The sequence below is a fragment of the Columba livia genome, chromosome 1, assembly GCF_036013475.1.
Source record: "Columba livia isolate bColLiv1 breed racing homer chromosome 1, bColLiv1.pat.W.v2, whole genome shotgun sequence".
NCBI classification, from domain to species: Eukaryota; Metazoa; Chordata; class Aves; order Columbiformes; family Columbidae; genus Columba; species Columba livia.
The window spans coordinates 196,935,015-196,954,657 of NC_088602.1; the positions used below are offsets into that span (position 1 = coordinate 196,935,015).

At 43.1% G+C, this 19,643-nt stretch overlaps 1 protein-coding gene across 1 annotated transcript in view; it reads left to right on the plus strand.

Annotated features, from left to right (window-relative positions):
* The first annotated feature begins 4,925 nt into the window (after nt 1-4,925).
* Nucleotides 4,926-19,643, plus strand: part of NAMPT (nicotinamide phosphoribosyltransferase) — a 31,208-nt gene continuing 16,490 nt past the window's right edge. The window contains exons 1-2 of the mRNA XM_065049050.1: nt 4,926-5,092; nt 18,746-18,902. Coding sequence (XP_064905122.1) covers nt 5,033-5,092; nt 18,746-18,902 — 217 coding nt within the window. The 5' untranslated portion in view covers nt 4,926-5,032. The remainder of the gene's footprint in view (nt 5,093-18,745; nt 18,903-19,643) is intronic.

Below are 19,643 nucleotides of genomic sequence, written 5' to 3' on the forward strand. Positions count from 1 at the left end.
ATTAACTCCGGAGCCCAACTCAGGTGTCCAAGGTGAAAGAATGCTGTGAGAACACAGAGCAAACACTGAGATGCCGCAGAATGGTGCAGGATGGGAAGCTTTACTGAGGATAAAAGGAGATTTAGGAGACTTAGACTTGAAAAAATGTCTTCAGGCTCTACTGTTTTCCTCATAATTCCACAGTGAAAACCGGTACACACCGAGGTGGAGAGTGGCAGAGGTTTGATAAACTCCAGCAATACCAACCTGGCCATTGGGCACCAAGGGACTTGTTGCCAATCATCAAAAACTTAAACACCACCACAAGTACTAGTTGCCCCAAACCTGAAGCATAAAGGAGCTAAAATTCTATTCTTTAGCCAGCATATTTGAACAGAAAAATAACAGTATTAAGAGATAATGTTAACATTTAACCTGTCAATATGCCCTGGAATTATCACCAAGATAAGGGGAACACAGGGAATTGGTTCAGGCTCAGAATTATTGACCAAAAGAACCAGAAACTCTTCAGGGGGAAAAATTCATTTTCTGTGTGTAACCACGGCATGTGCAGAAATTTCATTTGCACAGATCTGCTGTGCCACTGTGATGGGACTCTCATGGCTAGATGAAATAAATATCAAGTTTTGCAATAGTGATTGAAGAAGGGATGTAATGTAATACCCATGTTAATCTGGTGGTCCTTTTATGGCTCCTAAGACATCAACCTGAGGACATATTTGTAGAATTACTTTCCTCCAAATAGAGCAGCAGACACTATTATAGACTTTATATACATAAAATGCTGACTGGGCACTTCTGTTATGCAGAAGATAATTTATTATCAGAAACTCCTGGGGAACGTGTCCCTGGATTAATACAAACTTATTAAAGCCACCATTTGAGGTTTGTTTATTAAAAATATCTAAAATGAGTACCTCTAAATATCTCTCACATGCCAGCGGGAAATGTTAGAAGATAATTATTGAAGACCTCTGACTCTATCAGTAGGCTACATCGTATCAGAAACAATTTAGCTGAACTTGTATTTAAACTGATGAACACGATTTCTGAAAAGTGAAGCCCCACATACATTACAAATCCTCATTTCAGTAAGTCAGATGAACAGTCCAAAGTCAGTTTCACAGATAACAGATGACAAACACAGCACAAGAATAGTGTTTGAGATTCCTAGGATTATTTCTCTTCTGCCATTGTAACTATACTCCCACCTTCTACTGCTGCAAAAGTTGTATTTAATTTTTTTCCAAACTTAAAATATGTTTTCTTCACCAGCAAACTGTGATTTAATATAGTTCTGTTTAGCATAATACCATTTTCTATTAATACTCTGAAGTGTCCTAACTTTACAATATTTCATTAGAGATAGAGCTTTAGATATGTTCATATGAGCTAAATTAAACCATTATTCAAGTTCTGGCACATTGTAAGATACAAGAAAGAGCGAGCAGGAGGAGGAGGAGGAAGGTGCTGACAATTAAAAATTCTGTCTGACCAAATCAGCATTAATTATTCTATTGAAGGCCTGAAGATGTATCAGCAGAATTCTGTAGCAAGAATTGTAATTTAAAAAAAAAAGCAGCCCTGTACTATTTCTCTGACTTTTCTAATTTATTGCAATAGTTAAAAGACTGATCCGATCAAATTATTTTTTTCTTTTTACTAATCTTCCACTTATTAAAGCAGACTTAAAAAAAAAAAAAATGAAGATCTGTCCTTTGTGGCAGAGAAGTTTCACCATGAAAAGCAGAGAGATAAAGGATGTGGTAAGGGGGGAAATTCTGATGTAAACACCACCACAGAATAAAACAAGAGAGATTTGTATGTAAAAATCGTTTCAAATTATCCTGTACTCATGTTCTTGCACTGATGGGACACTCCACGAAATGAATCCTCAGAAGGAACTAAGGAGGCATAAAGTCCAGACATCTTCAGAAAAAACATTTTTTATTTATGAAGAATGTGGAAAAAGGTAGCACAACTTTCTAGACTATCACATAAACAGTACTTTAGGTTTTGCCAATGGAAGAGAGCAGACCGGGATAGCTCTTGTCCTGGTTTTGGCTGGCAGAGTGTTAATTTTCTTCCTAGTAGCTGGTATAGTGCTGCAATTTGAATGTTGAGGATACACTGATGTTTGGGTTGTTGCCAAGCAATGTTTATACCAAGTCAAGGACTTTTCAGCCAGTGGGCTGGGGTGCGCAATGAGCTGGGAGGGGGCACAGCCAGGACAGCTGACCCCAACTGGCCAGAGGGATCCTCCACACACCGTGATGTCATGCTCAGTATATATTTTTGGGGAAGATGGCAGAAGGGAGACGTCAGAGTGACGGCGTTTGTCTTCCCGAGAAACTGTCACATGGAATGGAGCTCTGTTGACCTGGAGATGGCTGAGCTGCCTGCCCATGGGAAGGAGTGAATTAATTCCTTGTTCTGCTTTGTTTGTGCACGTGCCTTTTGCTTTACCTATTAAACTGTCCTAATCTCAACCCATTACTTTTCTCAATTTTACCCTTCTGATCCTCTCCCCCACCCCAGCCTGGGGGAGTGAATGACTGGCTGTGTGATTCTGAGTTGCTGGCTGGGGTTAAACCATGACAGCTGTGCAGCAACAAACACGACAAGGACATAAGAAGTGAAAGAGCTACAGAGAGCCCTGAGAAAGAAAACGGAAATTTCAACTGTTTTTGCTGTAATGGTTGAAGTAACAGTAACTTCATGTCCATGGGACTGAACAGGAGCAAGTGGAAAACATAAGACAAGAAGAGTTAGTTGCAAGTTCATGGTGCGTAATAGCAATAATAACACTTACCATTACTACTCCCAGATTTTTTACAAAAGAGCTGTAAGCTGGCAGAGGGAAGCCTACAGAAAACTGGTAACACGTTTCCAACTGCTTCAGTGACTTTTTCCTGCTCCATGGGAACCCTTTTACTCCTGACAAAGCTGATGAAAGTAGTTTCACCTAGCTTGGTTATTGTTAGTAACTGTAAGTGTTTACCTTTTTTTAAAAACAGGAAGTAAATAGCTTAATAGTAAGTAGTCACAATTAAACAAAAGAACTGGTGCTTCTCTCCACTACATGGCACAACACAAGAGCACATTGAAGTCAACAGTGGCACACAAGCATAATTGAAAGAATGTAGCTCACAGTGCAATTATGGATCAACCAAGATCAATGCAAAACCAAGTGCAAAATAACTGGATCCCATTCCTGATCTTATTCTTCGCAATTTTCTCAGATATTCACATTTCTACGAAAATCTGACTGGTGAAAATGATATTTTCTGAATAATCTTAATAAACAGTTCCTAGCTATACAATTTGGGGGTTGGATTTGTATGACATCAAATGTCAACCTCAGTGTTAATTCATCAACAGTTTTACAGAAAAGGCTAATTAAGCAGCTTTTTAATGCAACACACATCAGTAGTATGGTCAATATTTAATGTTATTATGTTTCCCTACATGTGTGTACTACAGAGCAAGAAGATCATTTCCTCATAATGAAAGAGCCATGATTGTGGCAGAAACCATTTGTCACTTGCTCCAAAAGAAGTGTTTCCGGTTGTCACAGAACAACTCAGACAATAGCTGAATATGATTTAAAAACATCAAGTGTTTACACAAAAGACCAATTATGAGTATAAAACAAAGCTTCTGGAAGGCATATGTATCTTTACATGTTATTTCAGAACAATACCTACTTAAAAGAAGGCCAGGAAGTACTATTCTGTAACAAAGTGTATTTTTCTTCCCCTGGAGCTCCTGATCTGAACCGTGGAGGCAGAGATGGAGGTTTCAGTGCTCTGGAAGGCCGGGCAGCCCTTTCCCGCAGGGCAGTCCCAGCACCGGGACCACAGGAGGCCTGACCGGAGCAGCAGCTCCCACACTGGGTTGTCACCGTTCTCCACCCAACAACTGCAGCTCTTTTTAAGTGCTCACACGTGATACTTTCCAAAGTTGTCCTGCTCGTTATTCCATCTCTCTCCCCAACTACGTGTGCCTGCTCTGTCCTCCTCCTCCTCACGTACCCCAAGGGCCTGACCCAGGCCCAGACATGGTGTGGTCAGTGACCTGTGCTGTCCGGGGTCGGCGTCACTGCTGGGGCCCCGTCCCCTGCACCGACCCGCACTCGCGGGCTTTGAGGTCCCGGGGAGGACCCGCCACCCCACGGGACCGGCACTGCCAGGCTGCACAGCCGCCTCTCGCAGCCCGCCCTGCCCTCCCTTCGGCTGTTCGCCTCCGGGGCGGCTGCCGGCACTTTCCCCCCGAGGCAACGCCCACAGCCCCGCCGCCGGCTGACCCAACCCGCTGCGGCACGGGGCTCCTCACGGCCTGAGGGAGCGGGGAGACGGCCTCCCCTCCCCTCCCCGCCCCGGCCACCGGCAGAGCAGCTGACCCGAGACAGGCCAGGCCCAGACCAGCCCCCGCAGGGGCTGTGGCCGCCGCCCGCTCCTTCCCGTAACAGCCGCCCCGAGGCAGAATCGAAACCGGGACCGCTGCGCATGGGCACACCGCCCCCAGCCCCGCCGGCCGCGCCCTCCCCGCCCGCTCGGCCCAGCACCCCGCCCGCCCCGCGCCGCGCCGCTGGCCAATAGCGACAGAGCGCTCACGGGCCGCGCAGCAACGTCACAGAAGCGGCCCCGCCCCTCCTGCCCTCCGCCCGGAATCCAATGAAAGAGAACGTGCAGCACGGGGCTCATCCCCGCCTCCCGTGACGTCACAACCACCGCCTCCCTTCCCCTGCACCGACCAGGCAGCGGGACCTATCAGAGCCTGCCTGGCGCCCTTGCCCCGCCCCACCCGCGAAGTGACCTCACGGCCCCTCCCTCGGCGGCGGAAACCTGCAGCCAATCAGCGGTGCAGAAAGCCGCGCGAGGTCTCCGCCTCCCGGCCCTAATCCCCTTGTCCCCGCCCCCTCCCCGTCCCCCCTTTCTCCTCTCCCCCCCCACACCGAGCGCCTGGCGGCGGCAGCGGCGCAGCCCAGTTGTGTCCGTGCCGGCGGCGGCGCCTCCTCGGGCTCGGCGACATGGAGTGCGCTGCGGCCGGGGCCGAGTTCAACATCCTTCTCGCCACCGACTCCTACAAGGTGGGCACGGCAGGCGGGCGGGGGTCACCTCTGCGGGCGCCCTGGCTCCGCCGCACCGGACCCGCCGGGCCTGGCACCGGGGCGCTCCATCCGCAGGGCGCCAAGCCAGGCCGGCCCCGCCGCCAGGGGCTCCCTTCCGCTGCCCGCCGGCCCGGGGCTGGGAGGCCCCCCCATGAGGTGCCCGTCCTCGGGGCGGCGCGAGCGGGGGCCTGGCCGAGGCTGCCCCTCAGCCCCGAGCCGCGGAGGGGGCGGCCGAGCCCGCTCTCTCGCCGGGTGCCCGGGGCTGCGCTGCCGGGAGGGCGCCGGTGGCTGCTGGGCGAGAAAAGAAAGTGAAAGCGGGCGGGGTGGGCGCCGCCGTCCCGCCGCCTCGCGGGCGCGGAGCGGGGCGGGCAGGGCGCGAGGGGCGGCCATGGCGGGCTCGCTGGAGGCGGGAGCACCGCCGAGCATCCTCTGGCCCGCGGCGGCCGCCGGGCTGCCCTCCCCCCCTCGCCGGGGACGGGAGCGGGCGCACGTGTTGCCTCGGCAGGAGGGCGGGCAACGAGCGGAGCGGGTGCCAGGGTTTCCCGTCTCTCGTTTCTCCCGCTTTGCTCAGCGCGGGAGGCGACACCGCGCCGGGTGCTGCCTGCGGTTTCCCGTTCACCTGCGATGCGGAGCGCTCCGAGGAACCGGCGCGCTCGAGATACGCGTTTTTCTAGCACTCCACTTAGTTTCTGGTCATCGCGGTGTCAAATTTTTTAGACAAGGTGCTTCAAAGTAGGGACTCACACTTCACAATCCTCCCTTCGTTCCATGAAATAGAGTTGTTTGATAGCCATGGACAAGTACAGGCACACTGCCTGCACTCTGATCTGGTGCTTTCTGACCCAGAAGCTCTTGACGTTGCCTTCCAGCACGAGTGATACCCAGGCCAAAGTCCCGCTTCTGCGCAGCTTTGCATTAACGTAAGAGTACGGTTTCTGGGCACTGGGTAGAGCCAGCGTATGACTCCCCAAATCTGGTCGTCCAGATGTGCCCAGACTTTCCTAGATTGTAAAACTTCACTGTTTTTCCTCAGGAGCTGCATTGCAATGTCAAAAAGGTTGTTGGTGCCCTAAACAAAACTACAGTAAAGGTCCTGATTATTATTATAAAGCATTTATTATGTTACAGTCCTTTAAAGATCTGACCACTTGCATTGGCCTCAGGGGGAAGGGGAGGGTACTTCTAGATAGAAGAGTTGAAAAAAGCAAATAGGATGTTACAGCCTAGCATTGTTACTGGCTAACTACCAAAGTACAAGCCTCAGTACTTGTTTCGATTGCTGACTTGTGCTTTTGTACCTTTCCCAGCTCCTCTGTGACATCATCATTATTATTATTATATGATTTTACATAAATATGCTCTTTTTTTACAGAAATTCTTAGCACTTATTGTTGCTCTATTGTGGGAAGGTGTGTTAGAAGATGCTGATAAATCTTGGAGCAGCTCAGTCAGAGCAGCCTAACGCTGCTATTGAGGGCTCACGAAACTGCTTTCATTAAGGGTATAATCTAGCTACAGTCCTCTTTAAGAACTCTGTTAAAGAGTTTGTTATCAAACTTATTCAAATATGGAAGATCCATGTTTTTCCATGTCTGAGACTAATCAAATTAAATACTGTAGGCCTGGGTTTAAACAGTATCTGTTTTAAATCTAATGTGCACACTACTTTTCCTGAATTCACCAGATCTGCTCAAGGATCGGGGTAGTGAGGAGCACTGGGATGACAGATGACCAGTTTGGTTCTGTTCTGTTTGCTGTTTTATAGGAAGGATGATTTGGTAACATTCCAGGAGTGGTAGAAATCTTAAAGAGGTCAAGTGAAGGCCTGAGGGTTTTTTTCCAGTTTACAACTGCATTTGGATGAAGTTTTCTGTGGCAGCTAGAAGCATTTTGTATTATACTGAAAACAGTTGGAATTGCCTACTTTGCTTTATTAGAACTATCCAAATCATATCTCTTCCTGTATGGTTTCTCCAGATTTTAGGAACTCTAGCATTTTTGAACAATGCTTAAACAAGTAGCTTCTTTTATCTTGTTAGGTAATGTGAGCAAACATCACTTATCTTCTCCCTGGATAATACTGTTGTTTCCTAATCAATGAAACACACTTAGTGAGAGCACTTGGAGTAACAATTGCACTAAAATATCTGGTAGTTTGCAACATCAAGCTTTTTACGGGAGTTACCAAACAGTCTTACTAGCAATTTAAACAAAACTGAGAATTGATAGTGTTAATGGTTTTTTTTTTTAGACACTTCTGCTGTATCCACAGTTGTAGCATCTGTTTGTGTGCGGTCCTATCCATATATAACGTTCAGACTGAGGAAAAAACATCATCAGTTCAGAAGCTTGCTTGATGATCCTATTGCAGCAGACGGCGATCCATACAAACTAATATTGGTGACGACAGTCATGTGAAAATAAACAGCTCGGGGAAAAAAAATGTGCAAACCATCCTAAACAGTACAACCCTAGCTTAGGCAGCTGCCCATGAGTAAAAAGTTCTGGTATCTCAGGGTCATAACTGTCACAACTCATTAGTTTGAGTGTTAGCTCCAGTGTCCCAGTTCTCTGTTGCTACAGTTGCAAGTTTGGGGTGGAGAGAAAATTGTATACTGGTTTAGCGTCTATAAAAATTCAGAAACAAGCAAACTAAAACAAAGTAATTTGGTAGGAAAACATATGTCTGTTGACAGTTAATCCAGGCTGCCTTCTTTCTAAACTATCTTCCTGTCTGTGCGTGCATCATAGGACATTTCCTCTGAAGTCACAGAAGATTATCTAATGTTTGGTTTGAAAATCTCAAGAGCTGTTTTTGAAAAATGACTGAGGATCATGCTGATTCCTAGTATACTCAGTTTTTCTAGTTAGGGATAGTTCCCAGTGGGTGAATATCAGAGACTTGTTATACTTTGGACCTAGTACTAGCTTTTATTATGAACTGGGGCTTGCTGAATTGGACAAGTGCTCAAGGATTTTGAGGCTGGGCTTCGAATTGTCGAGTTTATCTCTAACCCACATAACAAGATAAGTGTGTTTACATCAGTTTGTTGTTTTTGTGGGGTTTTTTTGTTTGTTTCTCCTTGCGTACTTTGTTGCATATTCTTAAGCTTCTCCAAATCCCCCACCAGTATAATTCCTCCTGTGTGCTGGGTATTATATATGCCATCTCTTCAGAGTCTGGGTGTGGGCATATGGTACGGTGTGTGTGCATCTTGCTGATAAATGACAGCAGTCTTTTTAATTCTTTGGATCGTAAGACTTTCAAGAGATTCATCAACGCGCTGTTATGTGAGGAACCTCTGTGTGTGAATGTCCAGTATAGCAGTGGTGCTTTTAATGGTGAAGTGTTCTGCTTGTGACTTGGTATTACTGAAAAAGGGAAGTCAAAATCCTTGTTGCTAGAAAGCTGCAATGAGGGGATATCAGCAGGCTCCTCCAAGGTTGCTGTCTGTGCTGCATGACGTCTTACCCTTGTGGCTGTACCAAAAAGTCCTACCAATCTTGCCCTGCTCCTACAGTGAGGGTTCTCTTCACTCATTGTGCTTTCCAAGCGAAAGGCTCCATGCTCGTCAGTTTGTCTGATGTTATTGACACACCACCTCTCCATTTTCATTCTCTTTGATTCCCCTATGCTCAGTTTATCCTATGTTTGTTTATTTCTACACGGGCAGGAAACCTTGCAGGGTGTATGTGGTCTGAAATAGCACTGGGAGGATCAGCTTAGCAGAGCCGTGTTGTTCAGTCAGAAGATACCGGTGACTAGTGTATACCAGGCCTAGGTTGGATGGACCATGAGCTGCAAGTGGACAAAAGATATAAAAATGAGGGCTGAACCTTGTTTGCTGAAGTAATAATAGATGATTTTGCTTTTACCAGTGAAATGTATTATTGTTGTACTGTGGACTGTGTCCCTTCCAGCTTCTAGTGCAGCGTCAGCTGCCTCACTGGCAGGGCAGTGTGAGGAGCTGAAAAGTCCTTGACTTGGTGTAAACACTGCTCAGCAGTAACTAAAACATCACTGTGTTATCAACATGATTCTCATCCTAAATCCAAAACACAGCACTTTACCAGCTACTAGGAAGAAAATTAACTCTACCCCAGCCAAAACCATGACAACTTGGAATGTTTCATAATTAAGCTGATAGCTGTAATAAGCTGCCATGCTTCCCATAGGAAGAGCTGGCTTGCTCTCTGGACTGTAAATGAGATCTGTTTCAGAATTCAGTTTGTTCTGGACGTTTCAAGGAAGCTTAAAAGATACGTTTTAACTCTGTATGCTTCACATGTTGAATTTTAAGTGTTTGTCACTTTGAATGACTTCTTTTGCTCTGCAGGCGTGTAGGAGAGCACTTACTTACTTCTGAAGCACTTCACGTGAGTGTGTGTTTATTTGAGGCACTGACAGCCTGTGTATTCCTTATTTAGAAGGCTAGAGGTATGCAAGAAAGAGACCTGAGTATTCTCTAGTGTATTGGTTTTGACTAGCACTTAATGGCTGCAAAACATTATTTTCAGCAGTCTATATTTATTTTTTTAATTAAACTTTTATGATGGGAGAGTGAATGTGTTCTCTACCTGCTGTAATTCTGTCACTGAAAAAGCATTGGAAACTTCTGGCTTGGCATTCCTTGTGAGAAGCAATCTTTGCTCTATCTGGGTTTGTTATCTTCCAAGTTTTGATTTGCAGTCACACGGTCCTGTTACAAACTCCAGTTCATCATTACTCTAAAGGAACACTGCAACTGTACAGAATTCAGCCAATTTTTAAATTTATGGAAAATAACCTCTTCCAGAATCATTGCAACTTTAATCGATGAAAAGGTAAATGCTTTTCTTTTTTCATTAAGTAACAGGAAATTTTTATTAATAGCAGTATGTAAAGTAGTACAGCTTACTATTCACAAATGTGTAAACAGTAAACATAGGGCTGTTATCTTTTTTATGATAATCTTGGATGCAAAACACACATACATTTTTAGTGGTAAAGAAATCTGCTGTAAAGTATTACCTTTTCTAAGCAGTGTATGTTCTCTCAGCAGTTCCGAATACATTCAGTTCTAGTGCTTACACTTGACCTCGTTTTTTAAATGAGTGTGGACGTGATCACTTACACCATTTCTGCTGATAACGTGCGGCTTCCATAGGAATTCAGTTGCTTCCATGTGCATTACTTAGTTTTCTTAGTACTGACTGATTTTGTAATTTCTTTTTGCTTGCCTCTAGTCCTCTTATTTTTCAATACACAAGGTGCTGGATAAACTAAAACAGAGAGACATTAAAAGTGGTACAAGATGAACCTTCAGTCATAACCTGCATTAGCTTATCTGTCTCATATCAAAAAAACAGATATCTCCCGATAATGTTCCTAAACATTATCTTAATGTGTATTTGCTTCACTTACACATTTTCCTTAAGGGGTCTGGAATCTCTCTAAGGCTACATTTCTATGGTAATTTGAAGCTTATGTATAACCAAAATAGTAAGGTTGTATTTGACTCTTAGATATATATATAGATATATATATATAGATATATATATTTTAATAATTATTATTCTTGTTGCTGTTTTTTATTCCAAGTGTCTTATGCTTTACCTGCTATTGGTGGATGCCCTTTTTGTTGACTTACTGAAGATGGATTCTTCTGGGCTTTCCTCTTGTGTTCAAATAAGCTTATTGTTTTACCACACTGACTTTTGGCTTGGTTTTTCTTTCTACTTTTGTTTGCGGTGTGCATTCCTTTTGTGACTGCTCTGAAAGCTACAAGTGCATCCTTGTTGGATATAACTGCTAGTCACAGTATTGTGGCTTGGTTTTGTTTTTTCTGAAGGGGGTCAGCAATACCTTACAACTGCTGTTGCTTATGTCTCATCCCAGTGAGGTATATCTGATATAAAGCATTCCCTTTGTTCCCAAGCACTGGTTCGTCTAACTGTTAAGTGTTGTTTTCCCATATAGTTTATTAGCAACCTTTGCTTTTAACCACTCCTCATAAAGGTTTAGGTAAAGCAGTCTTTCAAATCACAGCCTCTGAACACAGTGTTTTCAAATAATGTGTAATACCAGAACTAATGGGATCTCAGAGGTGCTTGGCAGAAGTCTCTCCAGTGCAAATGCCAGAAGCACAGCACCACTGTGGTAAAATCACCTAACTCAGTAAGTTGTGTATGAGCGTGAGGACTCCTCGGCTATGTCTCTTCCATCATCAACCAGCTGTTCTGATACTGCACCTCACAACCGTAGCTCTTATTTTAACTTGCTGTGTAAAACAGGCTGTGGTCGATGTTCCCCTGCTCTGGCAAGGATGTAGCTCACTGCAGCGTAGCAACAAGGCTGGCAGGACAGTGACTGGCCTGACCCTCGGGCCATCACCACCCACTGCAGCCCTGAAGCGCCCCAACCAAGGGCCCAGCTGCCAGGGCCATGCTCTGCCTTGTCTCCCACCCATCCCTCTGATTCTTTGTGTTTCTGGCTGTAGGGTGCCATGGGTTCAGTACCTGGGTTGTTCTGTACCTTTTTTGCACTCAAGGTTTTTCAAAATAACTCCAGAAAGTTCAAATACCATCTGAGCTAAACTAATATCATCACTCATAGAGTTGTGGCAAGGTCCTGCCGGCTGGATATTTGGGGGGTTGTTTTCTTCACTGACCTAACTGAGCACCAGGAATAAACCACAAATGGAGAATTTGGCCGTGCCTGACTTCCCTACTGATGGCAGACCTGGTTTGCTCATGTTTTCAAATGGTTGAGTCATATAGACCTAAGTAACCTTTTAAAGTCATGGAATCATTTTGGTTGGAGAAGATTTTTAAGATCTTTGAGTCCAACCTTTAACCTAACACTGCCAAGAGAGTAATTTCATTGCAATCTCTTGTCCAGCAGAGCTTGTAGATTATAAGAACCTCTGGCATAAAAGCCAAATAATTTCTTATTTAGCCTATAAAAATGCAGCTTTTACCTCAGTTGTACCTGTTCTGTGATGGATACCCATTAATTCAATGTTCTTAAATTTTAACTCTTAATGTTGGGGGGGGTGGTTTGGGTGGCTGATCTAATTGCCATTTTTGCTTCATGGTTTTTCTCAGATTACTGCCTCAATGTAGTTAAGTAGATGTAGCCCTTGTGGAGGTACTGTTTGTTCAGAATACAGCTTTATTTGAATTAAATTTAATAATGAGCTATCCCAACTGAAATAAGTGTTCTACTTCAGTCATTGTAAATAACCTTGTTGTAGATGGCTGTTCCAAGGCTGTTTGTCATACTTCTTGTAGACAAACCTAAACTGCAGCCTTTGAACTAAATATCAAAAGGCCTTTGAAGATATTTTGGTGTTTTGTTTTCTTGTAAGGGTCTCTTAATCCCAGTAGGGGCTTTTGTTTGGTCTTTGAGGGTGTTTTTCTTTTTCTTAGAGAAGGAGTTTCCTATTGGCTTTACAGTTGCTCCTGCTTCTGTTGTCACCTAACTGAAAGCACAGATACTGTCTCCATCTGTAAGTCACATAAAATACATTTCAAATGTCATACTTTGTCACTAATTGTTCTTTCCGCTCTTCTTTCGAATACAGAAAGATGCAAAACGTAATCTGACAACACGGAAAGTTCAGGCATTTTTTGAAGCATATTTTTAATTGTCCGAGTGCCTTCTAGTGATGTGGGGGTTTTTTTTGTTTGTTTGTATTTTCGTGTGTGGTGGTTTTGGTTTGTTTGTTTGTTTCTTTTCAGTGGTATTATTTGTGTCTTACATGAACTGTACCTGCAGCTTGATCACCACCAGGCATTTCACTACATACCAAACCTGCTGACCATCGCTGTGGTGGCTGGGTGTTATTTCTCTGTGTCCTGGTAGTCCAGCTGATGATCGGAGCTGCCGAGATGTTTTTTGGGCAGATGCTCCTGCTGGGTGTGGTGCCCTGCCAAAGAGCTTGGGAGCAAAACAGATAGCCAGATAAGTGAACAAGGGATGTAGGTCTTGTGCTCAGCATCTCACGTACCTGTACAGCATGCCTGGAGTAATCAGCAGTTGGAAAGCGGCACTTTAAGGCTGTGGTTGTATCTTTGAATACTGAGTAGTCTGTGAGGAGCCTTGGGGCCAGCCAAAGGGTGTGTTTCAGCTTTATAGATAAAACTAATAACATTGTGAAATTACAGATGTAAATATTGCTTAGGTGTAAATATCTTAATTGCCAGGGTTGTGTATTTTTCACTCTTCAAATAGATTCTAATAGATTCTAATGTGTCTTACACATATAACTGATGTATAATTAGCTCATTATTTCTTTCAAATACTTGAAACAATTTTATTGATAAATTGATGTTTCTATTATATCCAAAATGTTTGTTTTGGTTTGAATAGCTAGAATGAACGGTTTTCTGTACACTAGTCGGTATATATTTTCAGGCTAAGATCTAATCTAGCATCAGAAAAATTAGCTAAAGCTATGATTTAATGTTTGAGAAACTTGAGTGGGGTTTTTTAGGTTGAAACTGCCAGCAAGGTAACCTGGAGGAGCTGTTTCCCCAGGTATGGTACATAAAGGATAAATCTGGCTGTTAGCATTCCAGCCTGATTTCAGCCCTCAAGTTCTGATTTGCAGCCAGAGCACTGTTTTCTGATCGTGCTTCAAAGCAGAGCTACAATGGGAAGTCCCTAAAAAAAAAGCCTGTATTTAAATACTGTGGTAAAACGTGGCACCAGCTCAGTTGTGCACTGTACACCTTGGGCTAATTTTGGGCCTGTCACCCATTTGATAGAGAGAAGCATTTAGCTGCAGGAGATGTCTTTGAACTGCAAAAGCGAAAAATCATCCTAAAGATGGTAGCTGGAGATCACACAAACTTTCATTATAATGTGGGTGTTGACTTCAGCAACCTGCCTGTAGTTAGTAGGCTGGATAATTAAGCTTTGCTTTTTTTAAATAAACCTGAGTAGGCAGTCTTGTGTGGATGCAAGTTTTCTTTGTTGTGTTTGAACTGTTGTGGGCAGAACAGCAGCATTACATTGTTCTGCTCTAGAGCTTGTCATAAGGAATTCAGACACTGGTTTGGGGTTCTTGGGACATCTGTTGGGTACATTTTAAGCTGGGGGGCTCTGAGTTGAGCGTCTATTCTGAAATCATGAAGGTGTAGCATGACAATAGAATGAAGAATGGAAATAGTTAAACAGAGTTCCCAGGTGATAAAATCAAACCAAGAAGAAGCACAAACTTAAAGTTGTCTCAGTTGTAAAAAAGAATAAACTTTTTCATACAGTTGCTGTAACTTAAGTGGTGACAGGTGACTGAAACAAGGAGTTTCTGCTTGCTGTGCCTTAAAGTAAATGAATCTTCTAGCGATTCATTACATGCTTTTTTTTCCTTCAAGTCTATTTAATACAATTTTTTTGTAAGGGGGTTGTGTGTGTGTTCCTATTAGTTAGAAAAATGTCAAATAGCATATTTTTGACTGTTCCATGGTAAGGAGCAGGGGAGAGCTTGGCAAGAAAGTGTTCTGGTTTGTGTGGTGGTGGTGGTGTGTTCTTTTGTTGTCTTTTCTTCCTTTAAATGTGGTGATATCCTGAAGAGAGTTTTCTGTGAGGTGGCAGTGTGATTTACTTGTTTGTTTTTTTTAATTTCCATGTAGAACTGGAAAAGGACATGCTATAATTTGTGCAGAGAGACATTTCTTAATAGCTAGAACTAAATCTAAAAGCCAGGTTTTGTCTTTGGGTCTAACATTGCTACTCTTAAGCATTCTGCTTTTCAGTGGCTGTGGGATTGGAACAGAATAGGTTTGTGCTCCATTAACTGCTCGTGTTGCTGTACTTTGTTTGCAGTAAAGGCAGAAAACTTTAAAGGACAAGCTTGGATTTTATTTTATTTGCCTTGAAAACTTCATAGAAGTAAAGATATTGGAAAGATCTGAAAACTGACCTTTTCATTAAATGAATGTTTCCTTGCAGCATTGGAAACACAACCACAACAGAATTGTGCTGGTATAGGAGAACTGAAAAATTCAGTTGGGAGGTCTAGTTCATTGTCCAAGCTGGGTGAAAGACTAAATATATATGGCATTTGAGACTAAAAAGAAAACGGTGGTTTTAAAGTCATTTAATATACAGTTTTAACAATACAGGTAAAGGAAACCTTCAAATATTTTATTTTGAAAGTACCCAGGACACATTCAAAACTCGGGACAATAAGGAAGAAGAGGCAAAACTATCCCATTTCCACTTCCTTGTAGTATTAGAAACAAATTTTTTTAAGTTGATTTGGATTAAGAAGTAGCAGCTAGAAACTTATAATGAACTCATGCTCTAACCTATAAATCTGAGGTTTTGAGAAGAATTCAGACACGACTTTCACACCCGTTAGAGTTTTGTTCTGTTGTGTGATGGTACTTTATTCGGCCGTTGGAAAAGTGTTCCCTTGTGGAACGTATGGACTGTTCTTATCATCATAACTTAAGAAAACTTTTCATAGCTTTGCCTTTGGGAGTGCCTTAAGCTGATCTATGTGTCCTGTACTTTAAACACTTGACAGTGTGAATTTTATGTCATTGTATATTCTTTTTGTTTAATATGGAATTATGGATTTTGCATGGAGGTTGTTTTTTTACGTATCAGGGGATAACAATTTTGCAGGTTTAAGTTGTTAATGTTTCAAGTGTACTTGTTTTAAGTGATACATTACTCAAAGCAAATATCTGGGTAGATTTACTGTCACTGGCTTAAAAAAGCTGTTATGGTTGAACTGAGCATAACATTATATGTTCATATAACCAGTTTCCATGTAATATACACTTTCAGCCTGCAACTTTTCATGCTTCCTTCATGCTGAAAATGAACTTTTTCAAACATTGGGAAAAAGTCTGTCTAGCAAACTTTGAGGGGAGGTACAATCCTCAGGTAGATTTTAACAGCAGCACCAACAGCAACAGGTTTGTAAGATGGTTTCAACATAATCTGGGCTTGGGAAACCTACTCTGCTTATGGTGAATGGGATGCTTGGGTAAAGACTGTTGTTTGTCATTGTGGTTTAACCCCAACTGGTGACTGAGCACCACGCAGCCGCTCACTCACTCCTCTCCCAGCAGGATGGGGGGAGGAGAGCTACATGGGTAAAAGGGAGAAAACTCTTGGGTTGAGATAAGAACAGTTTAACCATTGAAATAAAATAAACTAATTATAATAATAAATTATAATGAGAAACAAATAACAAGGAGAGAGAAATAAAACCCAAGGAAGACAAGTGATGCAAATGAAAACAGTTCCTCATCACCAACTGACTGATGCCCAGCCAGTCCTTAAGCAGCAGCCTCACACCCAACCTCCTCCTTAGATTTACTGCTGAGCATCATATAGTATGGTGTGGAGTATCCCTGTGGTAGCTGGGGTCAGCTGTCCCAGCGGTGTCCCCTTCCAGCTCCTTGTGCACCCCCAGCCCACTCGCTGGTGGGTGATGTGAGAAGCAGAAAATCTTTGACCCTGTGTAAGCACTTCAAATCTAGCAGCCTGGTCCACCTGCTCCTTGTTTCTGTTCTTCAGTGGGTATGTGAGCATCTATGTGATGTACTTTTATAACACAAGCATGTTCTTGCCATAATTTAGCAGCCCTGGTGAGTTTATCTTGGTGCTGCCAGTTGTTCCATTTTCATTGCTGTAACAACCCTCACAGGGCATTTGCCACCGTCCAGGAGTCAGTATAGAGATATACTGAGATAGGAGATGGCCTCAAGTTGTGCCAGGAGAGGTTCAGATTGGATATCAGGAAAAATTTCTTCATGGAAAGGGCTGTCAGGCATTGGAACAGGCTGCCCAGGGAAGTGGTGGAGTCACCATTCCTGGAAGTGTTTAAACGATGTGTAGGTGAGCGTCTTAGAGATGTGTTTTGGTGCTAGATTTAGGTTATGGTTGGACTCCATAATCTTAAGGGACTCTTCCAACTGAAATGATTCTGTGATTCTAAGTACTGTCCATTTTTTTCTCATTCAGCAATATCTAAAGTCAATTGGGTGGCTTTCACCTCTGCAAACTGACTCAATTCACCTTGTCCTTCAGCAGTTTCTGCAACTTGTTGTGTAGGACTCCACACAGCAGCTTTCCCCTTTTGATGTTTTCCCACAGTATGACAGGATCCATCTGCAAAGAGGGCACATTTCTTTTCATTTTCCAGTAATTAATTATACAGAGGGGCCTCTTCAGTGCAAGCCATCTCTTCTGGTGACAATCCAAAGTTTCAGCCCTCTGGCCAGTCCACGACCATTCCAGAATTCCTGGGCGATTGGGGTTTCCTATTTGAGCCCATTGCATTATCAGTGAGACTGCCTCAACTCCATGTAGTCTCAGCTGCGTGAACCCTGCCATTGAACACCCAGCCCAGCACTGGTGGGCAGGCTGCCAGGAGAAGCTGTGCTTTGGTGCCACTTCTGAAGCCACTTGAATTCATTCACATGCTGCTAATATTTCTTTTTCAGTTGCTGCTAGTATTCCTTCAGTTGGAGTGTATCGGGCCTTAGATCCTCTCTGTCCCCGGCTCCAAATGCCCAGGGTTGACCTCAAGTCTCTCCAGGTGCTTTCTGCCAGAGGCCCCAGGTGGGACCATTATCCCTGGCTGAGGTGTAGAGCACATTTTTCACATCTTGTCCTGCCCAGACTGGCCCAAGTGCTACTGCACGAACTGCCTCCTGTTTAATTTGTTCAAAGGCTTGTTGTTGCTCAGGGCCCCATTCAAAGTCCTCCTTCTGGGTCACTCCATAGAGAGGGCTTACAATTGAATTGTAACCTAGAATATGCATTCTCCGAAGACCCACAACACCTAAGAAAGTTTGTATTTTTTTTTGTTAGTTAGTGGAGACATAGGTGTTATTTTATTGATAGCATCCATTAGGATATGACAATGCCCATCTTGCCATTTTATTCCCAATAACTGTATTTCCTGTGCAGGTCCCTTGACTTTGGTTTGTAGTAAAACCAGCTTTTGAAAGAACCTGGATTCTTCTTCACTTCTCAAACGTTTCCTCTGCTGTGTTGCCCCACACAACTATGTCATCAATATACTGCAGGTGTTTGGGAATTTCACCTTGTTCCAGCTCAGTCTGGATCAGTCTGCAGCAAATGGTGGGGCTGTGTTTCCACGCCAGGGCAGTCAGTTCCAGGTGCATTGGGTACCCCTCCACCTGAGAGCAAACTATGGCCTGCGCTCTGCTGCCAGAGGGATCCAAAAAAAACATATTGGCAATTTATATCAATTGTTGCATAAGGTTGGCCAAAGTGTGGGAGAATGAAAACTGACCCTGCATGTTGATGCTCGGTAGGGCTCCTGAAATCCTAACCAGTGTTTTTCCCAGTTAATCAAAGTCATCGGGGGGTGGAAGAGCTGACCATGAAGATCACTCTAGCAGGAAAGGTTTGACACAGAAGCAAATAATAAGACAGGGAAAACAAGTCTTTTGAACTGAAAATTGAATGCAGCTAAAAAAAGGGAAATCCCCTAAATATTCACTGGGTAGAATGTGAATGGGTAAATAATAATAAAAATAATAATAATAATTATGCAGAAGAGTTGGGAGTTACTCTAAGCTTTAACATGAAAATATGGTTTCTCTTGTGCTTTGTAGTGATGTTGTGAACTCTTACTGTAGTTTTTCTTAATGTAGGTTACACACTACAAGCAATATCCACCTAATACAAGCAAAGTGTATTCCTACTTTGAATGTCGTGAAAAGAAGACTGAAAATTCCAAATTAAGGAAAGTGAAATACGAAGAAACTGTTTTTTATGGTTTGCAGTACATTCTGAATAAATACTTAAAAGGTAACTCTTTCAAATTCCAGTAAAATTTTACCTATAAATAGATATCATAATTTTTTTCAAGCCTGGAGTCTTATAGTTGAAACAATTCCAGGTTACCGTGGTACAGTGTAGGTAGTGACATGCATAGGATCTTGTTTATGTGATGCTGAAAATGAGATATCCACCCTCATAAAATGCTATTGACTTCTTAATTCAGCCACCTCTCTTCTATGTTTATTTATGCCAATGGTTTTATTAAAAATGAAGAGGTGTTGATATCCCAACTTGAGTGGGTTAAGTTGAAATGAATGGAAACAGCAAGACTGTGCATAGAATCACAAGAAGATTTGAGGGCAAAAAATATATTTTGCATTTTGAATATAAACTTTAGTTTGTATTTGCTGGTTTATTTACTGTTTGAATTAATAATGGTTTTAATTTCTCTTAAATTTCAGTTGCCAACACAGCTTATGTTGCTGAATATGGCAGCTACATGTGAAAGCATTTTCAGTGTCGACAATTTTAAGAGTAACATCTGAAAATTCCTTGGTGCTGTTTAAGAATTTGTTTGGGGTCTTTTTTGCATTATGTGCAAATATCACCTGTTCTGACCTGAATGCAAGTTGCCTTCTGCCAAGCTTTAGAAGGAAAGCTTTGGTTATGTGGCTTACATATCTTTGTCTCCATCCGGAATTCATGTGTATCTCTGCCAATTCTGCCAAAGATTGGAATTCCACTATAATCAAAATGCTCGATAGTCTT